We start from the raw sequence: 10,351 nt of genomic DNA on the forward strand, positions 1-10,351 counted from the left end.
TTTTTTGGCAAAATATTGCATATAGGGTACCTTCATTGTATGGATAACTCCTCCTACAGTTTTCAAGATAGGAAGTTGTTCTTTTGCAGATCAATTGTACATATATTAGAGGTGTGCATATTGCTAGGATTTTGATTTCTAATAATTTATCGAAAAAATACCAGCTTTTGAACTTAGTCATTTTTTGGCAAAATATTGCATATAGGGTACCTTCATTGTACGGATAACTTCTCCTACAGTTTTCAAGATAGGAAGTTGTTCTTTTGCAGATTAATTGTACATATATCAGAGATGTTCATATTGTTAGGATTTTGATTTCTAATAATATATCGAAAAAATACCAGCTTTTGAACTTAGTCATTTTTTGGCAAAATATTGCATATAGGGTACCCTCATTGTATGTATAACTCCTCCTACAGTTTTCAAGATAGGAAGTTGTTCTTTTGCAGGTCAATTGTACATATATAAGAGGTGTTGATATTGCTAGGATATGGATTTCTGATAATTTATCGAAAAAATACCAGCTTTTGAACTTAGTCATTTTTTGGCAAAATATTGCATATAGGGTACCCTTATTGTACGGATAACTCCTCCTACAGTTTTCAAGATAGGAAGTTGTTCTTTGCAGATCAATTGTACATATATCAGAGGTGGGAATATTGCTAGGATTTGGATTTCTGATAATTTATCGAAAAAATACCAGCTTTTGAACTTAGTCATTTTTTGGCAAAATATTGCATATAGGGTACCCTCATTGTACGGATAACTCCTCCTACAGTTTTTAAGATAGGAAGTTGTTCTTTTGCAGATCAATTGTACATATATCAGAGGTGTGCATATTGCTAGGATTTTGATTTCTGATAATTTATCGAAAAAATACCAGCTTTTGAACTTAGTCATTTTTTATTAAAATATTGCATATAGGGTACCCTCATTGTACAGATAACTCCTCCTACAGTTCTCAAGATAGGAAGTTGTTCTTTTGCAGATCAATTGTACATATATAAGAGGTGTGCATATTGCTAGGATTTTGATTTCTAATTATTTATGAAAAAAATACTGGCTTTTGAACTTAGTCATTTTTTGGCAAAATGTTGCATATAGGGTACTCCATTTCACTGGATACGGGTTGACATGGATTATGGATACAGTTCACATTAAAGAAAACCCGGTTTGCTGTCACATTGACAGCTTTTCACTTGTGATTTCCAATAATTTATCGAAAAAATACCAGCTTTTGAACTTAGTCATTTTTCGGCAAAATATTGTATATAGGGTACCCTCATTGTACGGATAACTCCTCCTACAGTTCTCAAGATAGGAAGTTGTTCTTTTGCAGATCATTTGTACTTATATTAGAGGTGTGCATATTGCTAGGATTTTGATTTCTGATAATTTATCAAGAAAATATTAGCTTTTGAACTTAGTCATTTTTCGGCAAAATGTTGCATATAGGGTACTCCATTTCACTGGATACGGGTTGACATGGATTATGGATACAGTTCACATAAAAGAAAACCCGGTTTGCTGTCACACTGACAGCTTTTCACTTGTAGTTTAGTTAAATGACCTGTACCCTTGGAAGACATCACAAATTTAGGGTGTTAGAGTAGGCTTAACCTTCTTGCAGAGGTGAGATATATGGCAACCCCTGTCATACCTAGAAAGGTGTGATGTCTCTGTACTGAATAGTCTTGTCAACAGTTTCTACATCCTTGTAAAAAAATTTGAATTTCATTTTTGTCTAATAATTACATATCATGAATAACAAACCCAAAAAGTAATTGAAATATTGTTGAACAAGCTGTTAAATTGACATGACATGGTAGCACTCATAATTCTTTACCTTGTGTGCCAAAAGTAGTTTTATTAACCGTGTTTTCCAACGGAAAAATCCGGTTATTAAAATGGTGAAAATGGCGGGCGGGCGGGCATCTGCCAAAAGGGTACCCTCATTGTACGGATAACTCCTCCTACAGTTTTCAAGATAGGAAGTTGTTCTTTTGCAGATCAATTGTACATATATCAGAGGTGTGCATATTGCTAGGATTTTGATTCGATAATTTATCGAAAAAATACCAGCTTTTGAACTTTGTCATTTTTTGGCAAAATATTGCATATAGGGAACCCTCATTGTACAGATAACTCCTCCTACAGTTCTCAAGATAGGAAGTTGTTCTTTTGCAGATCAATTGTACTTATATTAGAGGTGTGCATATTGCTAGGATTTTGATTTCTGATATTTATCAAGAAAATACTAGCTTTTGAACTTAGTCATTTTTCGGCAAAATGTTGCATATAGGGTACTCCATTTCACTGGATACGGGTTGACATGGATTATGGATACAGTTCACATAAAAGAAAACCCGGTTTGCTGTCACACTGACAGCTTTTCACTTGTTATACGCATGCACTAATGCTATAAATATCGATGGCAAAGTCCTCTGTACGGATCCACATGTAGTCAACACCTATATAGGGCCCCTGTAAAACTGTATACAAACTCCAATAGTTACGTCATTTTCTACAATTCCTCTATAATGGTATTCATGCGCATATTTAAACAACCATAAACAAAATCAACTATTTGGAAAACCTTACCGAACAAAATAAATCGCAACCTTTGAAATTGCATTTTATATCCATTGCAAAACATTACAATCTTCTAAGGGAAATTATCAAAACGTAATTAAAGATAGTATATTCTAGAGAGCAAGTAATGTGAAAAGACGGACCAAGGTAACATGTGTCGTTTTTCTACTTCCAGAAATACATATGTGCTAGCGATACCGTATCAAACCTTACTTAACCAGATAATGAAATCCACCTACCTATTCTCACTTTTATGTGTGTAAAAACTCAACTGAGGAGGTGTTCACTCAACTCATCTTATGTATTAACTAAAAACATGTTCATAACCTGAAAACAATTACTGTATTCTTAAGATTATTGAATATAGCATATTTTTATTCTTTTTATTCAAAAGACTTCAGGTAATATCATTGCAAAAACTCAAGAACTTTTAAATAATGATTGCACGGAAACGTTAGATTTACCTTTATTCAGTGTCGGAGTTAAAACATTTATTATTTGAAATCAAATATCGCTCTAAACACACAAGATAACAATGTTTTATTCAAAAGATTTGCAGTCTATGTGTCTTTATTTAAGTTTTGTTTTAAAGCTATAATATAAAATCATTACGTCAAAATCCCAACGCACTACCATTACGTCAAAGAACTCAATAATTGGCTATATATATATATATATATATATATATATATATATATATATATATATATATATATATATATATATATATATATATTTCGTGAGTTATAAACAAGTTACAGAGCTTATAATTCTTTGTTAACATTTTGAATGTTGAAGTGAAAATTCCAGTTTTAAACCCAAAATGTTAAACTGTTAATGTTAATGTGCTCGCCTCTATCCCGTGCACTATGTACCAAACCCTGACTACAATTTAGGCATAGTACATGCACAACATACCACTATTTCATGCATATTAATAATATCGCAGAAGTTTAGTTTATATGTGTGTGTATTTTTTCAACAACAAAAAAGTCTATATATAAAATTTCAAGTATAAGATACAAATAACTTGCTGATACGCAATTGAAAACCTCTGAAAAGGAAGCTTTATTCCAAATAGCATATCTTATTGATTTAATAACTGATTTCAGTGTGGATGCAAATAAATAGAAAATAAATTGCCAATGAAATTTATCTAAAATTGAGAAATCTTGTGTCCTTAAATATTGCCTGTTTGAAAAATTTCATTTTGTTTATCTATGCATCCCACGAAAATTCAATTGATAAATTGTAGCCATTGAACAATAAATTATATGTTGAGTCATATCTTAAACATTAATTTTAATTAAATGTACACTGAACAAAAAAAACCTCGATGATTTATATTATTAACTTGAAAAACCTTACCGAACCAAATAAATCGCAACGGTTGAAATTCCATTTGATATCTTTTTTTCAAACACACTAATCCTTGAATGAGAATTCTTGAATTGACATTTTCAAAAGGAGAATTAAGGATAATATATTCTTTTGAACAAATAATGTGAAAAGACAGACCAAGGTTTCACGTGTATTTTTTTAATTTTAGAAACACAAATGTGCAATCGGTACCGTATCGAAATTTAATGTACTACATGCTAAAAATTTCCATTTTTAAGTATTTTTGACAATTCATAATGGAATGATCGGTTTTTTTTTATTAATGATGAAACGACTTCTCTTTTTTCTGCGCATGCTCACTATTTTGTATAGTAAGCACCACTATATTGATCCCGTTTCGTTATGGGGCCTCTATGCTATAATGTTTTTCTGCGCGAGCATCCAATTCAATAAATATCGATGATATAAAGGACTTTAAACGGATTTCCTTAGTCAGCAGCGCACTTCTTTCTATTAATAACGATGATACTAAACTCGATCAATTCTATAAATAGCGATGATAAACGTCCTCTCTTTATAACTAAACTAACACAATGATGATTCAATCGAAATTGAAAGCCTTTAGTTACCGAACAAAACAAATAGCAACGTTTGAAATTCCATATCTCACTTATTTTGCAAACATAACAATCCTTTAACGGAAATTTTGGAATTTTCAAAACAAGATTTGGGATAGTATGTTCTACTGACTGATTAATGTGAAAAGACAGACCAACGTAAAACGCGTCTTTTTTAAATTCAGAACCACAATGTCCTACCGTACCGGTACCGTATTAAAGTAATCACGACAGCCTTAAATAATCAGATAAAGAAATCCTCGTACCTATTCTTCCTTTCATATGTACTCAACTGAAGAGGTAATAATATAGCAACACAAAACCTTTACAATTCAATGCAAAAACTCAAGAGATTTCCAGATATAATTACACGGAAACTTTAGAATTACCTTTATTCCGGGTCTTAGTTGAATTAAAAACAAACCCTACAATCATCTTAAGTCAAAAGATTGTTCTAAGCACACAAAACAACAATGTTATATATGAATATTCGTACAATTGTCATATCTGATTTGTTTATTTGATGTTTACAGGAAGATAAGCAACGACGAAAAGAATATGTATTGAAAACTTTTTATGCAGCAATATTATTGCAAAAGTTTAGTTTTTATGGTTTTAGAATAACTTTTAGCCCAAAATTATAAAATGTTGTAAAATTTGATGTATAAATTTGTAATTCCTGGCCGAAACGCTATTTGAAAATAAATCCATTCAGTCTTTTTTCTTTTAATTGCACAAAAGAAAAACGTGAACCCAAATTGCTTTGGGTCCGATTGTTTTCAGAACATCCTACGAATCGGCTACCTTTTCGTTATTCTGCAGTTTGAAGAGAGCAGCCCCCGAAAAAAGCCACCCTTTTAAATATGACCTTGTCCATAACGAAAATATTACTAAAATATTACTTCAAGCATGTCATATGAATTTAAACATTAACCTCATACAATTTTATCTCGAGAGACAGATGACAATTTAAGTTATTGTATATAATCAACGGTTATGTTTTCTTTTAGCCATTTGCTTTGGGTAAAAATTATGTCGGAAAACAGGTGATAGAATACAAAAAAAAATGACAGAAGAAAGTTGGCATTGGTTTTAATTTTGAACTTTAATATTTAAACGTTTCATAGTAAAACAAACATTTAGAGAATATTGTACAAGCAATGCATGTCCTTAGTCACTCTTTAAATTTGTTTTATATGCCTTATAGATATAAAGTAAAGTCCAACACCACTTGTTTTAAGTATCTGTAGTATAAAAGCCACAACAAATTCTGATGCTGAAAAAGGTGCTGATGAATTGTTGCCCTTGATGATAATGTACACGAGGGTTTTACTGACCTAGTACTTTAATTGAAACACTGATTAAGCATAGCCTATACCCGATCATAAATACGGGAAAATTTAGAAATCGATAACTTTAACACATTGTAATAAGTAACAAATGTTAAACTTATAAAAATATAATATATTATAGTGAATCAACACAGCAAGTTTCAAATCATTTCATCAAACAATATTAAAACAAGGTATCTGTTATCCAATACTGACTTGGGATACCCCTATTGTTATATAGGTCAACATTTAACGGAAAATTGACATCAATTTTGTTCAAAAATTAAATCCCACCATATGGGAGAGCTTAACAAAGAGTGTGGTTAAATAAAGCATCTGCAGTTAATAGTTGCAGAGAAATCTTTGACGAAATATATTTGTTTAATAATGTATGATTAAAAATTACTAAAAATAAACAATTGTCATTGAGCAGGAAGTTTGGGAAGTCTGATTGGTACAACAATGGATACATAATTAAGTAAAATACAAACTACATGCTTTATGTGTAGTCTCATTTAGACAAAATTATGTACTAGAGTCTAGTTTAACACGTTTTGTCCTGTTTCAACCAACTGTTTGTTGGATGAATTTGCCATTCCTTTTTTTTCTGGTGGCAAATTCCACATCAATCATCTTTTGTTATTTAAATAAACAGTTTGCTTACACAAGTATTTAATTACATGTATACGGTTTAAAAAAGGAATGCACTTAAAAAATAAACCACTAATTTCAATAACAATGAAAAAGATATCGAACTGTTTTGAAATATTTGATAGTTTCTATAACGATTGAAACACAAAGACTATAAAAGCAGCGCGCCTGCAGTAAACACAACATACTGTTGGAACATCACACTTAAAGGTAATTTTTTTTTTAAAAACTCGAAATTTGGCGAAGTTTATACATTTCTTATAATCTTAAAAATAGTTTACAATCCTCTTTTGTTTCAACCAGCATGCAGTTTAAAAGTTGATAAAAATGTGGATATTGATTTTGTGTTAATTGTTACTAGTATATGTAACCTTAAAGGAATTATTATTATCTGAATCTGCTATTTCCAAGTTTCATCGCTAGATTTGATCATCATGGTTTATGTGTATGTTTTGGAACAGCTAATGAAGACATGGGGACCTCAGTATTTTTTATAGTAGCCCTCGTGCTTACGATATGTGCAGTGGTCTTCCAGATTATTGGCTTAGCAGCACCATATTGGGTCCTCATAGAAAATAGTATGTCGAAGACTTGGTACGGTTTGTGGACTAGGTGCACTGAAGTACAGTCAGATAAAACATGTACAAGTGAAGACGCTACAGAAGGTACCGTGAGTCGTTTTTGTTCAACAGTGTTATAAATTTAACGGTTTTTAAAACAGTATCTATCTCGATCGTTTTAATTTCCAGTTGCAAGAGTAATCTCTTTGTTTCAAGATGGATATTAATCTCTTTGTTTCAAGATGGATATTATAAGTTTTTTGATAAAAATGCAACAAAATTTAATGTCCAAGAAAAGGACTAATTGCAAGTAAAATGACAAAGTTAAATTTTGTCTGTTTTGTTATTTATATTAAAGGGCATACAGTTTACTAACATCTTTAATGCAGATTGGCAGAAAGGTGTACGAGCTATGAGCATTCTTGGGTTTCTAGTGTTGATTGTCGCTGTTGTCATGACTGTTCTAAAACTATTCGTCATGAAAGACAAGAAACCGGTTCTTTTTGCCGGTATAGGAACATCATTTGCCGGAGGTAAGATTTACATTTCGGCTTAAAATGTGTTTACTGGATATCTTGAAATATCTAAGATCAATAAATATTAATTGATATATAATGTAAGGAAAATTATTCATGCATTTCAGGTATCTTTATCTTGATAGCAGTGGCAGTGTTTGCAGCAAAAAATAAAGATCTTTTAGCTGCTTCTGGTTTTAATGATTTTGACTACCATTTTGCGTTTGCGTTCAGTATCATTGCGATGATAACGGCATTCGCCGCAGGAGGTGTGATGCTATTTGGCATGATGAAAGAGTGAGTTGCCTGTACGGACATACGATGCGTTTCACATGTGGAGGATTCTTTTCCAGAGATTTTGAACACCTTTAATTATTGTGAATTGTGTGTAAATGTGTGTTACTCTAATATATCCATATCATGTTTTCTCTTCTTTTACATGAATATTTACCTTAAGGACTTACATGTAAAGCATGATGTCATAGAGCTCATTTATTGGTCAAGGAGCTTATTTGTTAGTATGTAAATTTTTACACACCTTTTATATTATTCTACAGTGATGTGCCATATCATGTAGTAATCATTGAAAGAAGACAGTACAGTTTCTTTCATTATTTGCCCTATGATTCAAAAGTTGTTAAAAGAAGTTCGCTCCTCACTTTTTCGGTAACTATTTTATGTCACTTGTTATCTAAAATTGTTGCATCATATATTGATTCTATTTATATATTTATATTTATATTTTACAATTCCAAATAAACTATGCTGAATGAAATTGTTAAAAGAATATTATATATTATAAGAATTTATATTAGTAAGGGATTTTTTTTGTGGCGGAAGGTTTAAAAGAAGAATGAAAATTTTTCATAAATCAATAGTTTTAAAGTACTGTAACTTTAGTCTTCTGATTTTTAGCCCGAACTAAACTTCCAGACAGATTGTGTATTACGCTAATTCATGCTGTTCTGAAAAAAACCCCAATTTTTAAACAATATTTTGATATTTCTATCGATATATTTTGGCATATTAAATTTAGAGGAAAAAATACTAGTTTTAAAAATTAATCCATATCCGATCGAAATTAGGCTGATTCCGACTGGAATGATTTTAAATTTGAATATACAACAATTTTACCCAAAAACTGGAAGGTTCCGTTATAATATGATTTGCAAATTAATTGAACAATTAAATTTAACTGAATTCTTGGCTGCAATTGAAGAAAAATATTGATTTTTCACTTTTTGTACTTTTAAATTAAGATCGGGATCCGTTTCTTTTAAATCAGGATCGGTCAAAATTTGGAATATAACAATATTTTTTAAACTTTTGCCATTTTGAATCAATTATGAAAGCAAAATCAGCGAGTTCGGGCGTTGTCTCGAAAATTAAAAGTAGTACTTGGAAAACGACGAACAAGTACAGGCCAAAGTTGTTCATTCATAATATCAACATAATTTTAGGCAATGAAGACTCGCAAAAAATTCATGTAAGTACATGGGTTTTTTTTTTGATTCGGCGATTGCAATTGTGGCTACTACCTACGTTATACTATAGGCATAGCCTTACGTTTACGCAGCTTGTTACGCCGCTTTATGCTTGACTAAGTTTCGGAGTAAGTCCTTGGGCTAGACTTAAGTTAGGGCCAAAGCTTATGCCTCCTTATGAACCGAGTCCCTGACGCCCACACGAACAAAGCTTTCTAAAAATTCTGTAATACCTCAATGTATAAAACAATCACTTTTAAACTATATTTTAATTCATTTTTTCTCTTCGTTTACAATTAAAACTAATAATGCGACTCAATTATTAGCTTTAAATTAAAACAAGCTGTCTCCTGGTTTTTTTTTTGCTCACCTGAGCTGAAAATTCAAGTGAGCTTTTCTGATCAAAATGTGTCCGTTGTCTGTCGTCGGCATTGGCGTTGACGTTGTAAACTTTTCACATTTTCTCCTTCTTCTCCAGAATCACTGGCCAGATTTCAACCATATTTGGCTCAAAGCATTAAAGGGTAAAGGGGATTTACGTTTGTTCAAATGAAGGGCCACGCCCTCTTTAAAGGGGAGATAATTGAGAATTATTGAAGATTTGTTGGTATTTTTCAAAAATCTTCTTCTCAAAAACTATTTGGCCAGAAAAGCTTAAACTTGTGTGGAGGCATCCTCAGGTAGTGTAGATTCAAGTATGTACAAATCATGGTCCCTGGGGGTAGGGTGGGGCCACAATAGTGGGATCAAGTTTTACATAGGAATATATAGAGAAAATCTTTAAAAAAACCTTCTTATCAAAAACTATTTGGCCAGAAAAACTCAAAATAAAATGGAAGCATCCTCAGGTAAATTCAAGTTTGTTCAAATCATGGTCCCCGGGTGTAGGGTGGGACCACAATAGGGGGATAGGAATATATAGAAAAAATCTTTAAAAATCGTCTTCTCAAAAACTTTTAGGCCAAAAAAGCTCAAATTAAAATGAAAGCATCCTGAGGTAGTGTAGATTCAAGTTTGTTCAAATCAAAGTCCCTGGGGGTATGGCGGGGCCACAATGGGGGAATGGATTTTTACCCAGGGATATATAGAAAATATCTTTAAAAATCTTCTCAAAAACTATTAAGCCAGGAAAGCTCAAATATGAGTGGAAGCATCCTCAGATAGAAAAGATTCAAGTTTGTTCAAATCACGGTCCCCGGGGGTATGGTGAGGCCACAATGGGGGAATGGATTTTTACATAGGAATATATAGAGAAAAATT

The 10,351-nt window shown here is 31.9% G+C and overlaps 1 protein-coding gene across 1 annotated transcript; it reads left to right on the forward strand.

The window, feature by feature from the left end:
* The first annotated feature begins 6,669 nt into the window (after window positions 1–6,669).
* Window positions 6,670–8,370, forward strand: LOC128179121 (uncharacterized). Its single transcript, XM_052846608.1, has 4 exons — window positions 6,670–6,742; window positions 6,994–7,197; window positions 7,482–7,625; window positions 7,736–8,370. The coding sequence occupies exons 2-4, from the start codon at window positions 7,005–7,007 to the stop codon at window positions 7,906–7,908; spliced, it is 510 nt and encodes a 169-aa protein (XP_052702568.1). The 5' UTR covers window positions 6,670–6,742; window positions 6,994–7,004; the 3' UTR covers window positions 7,909–8,370.
* Window positions 8,371–10,351: the final 1,981 nt, after the last annotated feature.

Source organism: Crassostrea angulata, chromosome 1 (genome assembly GCF_025612915.1).
Source record: "Crassostrea angulata isolate pt1a10 chromosome 1, ASM2561291v2, whole genome shotgun sequence".
Classification (NCBI taxonomy): domain Eukaryota; kingdom Metazoa; phylum Mollusca; class Bivalvia; order Ostreida; family Ostreidae; genus Magallana; species Magallana angulata.

What these genes read in the sequence shown, in the direction of transcription:
- LOC128179121 (XM_052846608.1), top strand. Translation starts at nt 7,005, where the DNA reads ATGGGGACCTCAGTATTTTTTATAGTAGCCCTCGTGCTTACGATATGT. An exon ending in AAGTGAAGACGCTACAGAAG is followed by an intron (nt 7,198 to 7,481) that starts GTACCGTGAGTC and finishes TCTTTAATGCAG; the next exon opens with ATTGGCAGAAAGGTGTACGA. An exon ending in AGGAACATCATTTGCCGGAG is followed by an intron (nt 7,626 to 7,735) that starts GTAAGATTTACA and finishes CATGCATTTCAG; the next exon opens with GTATCTTTATCTTGATAGCA.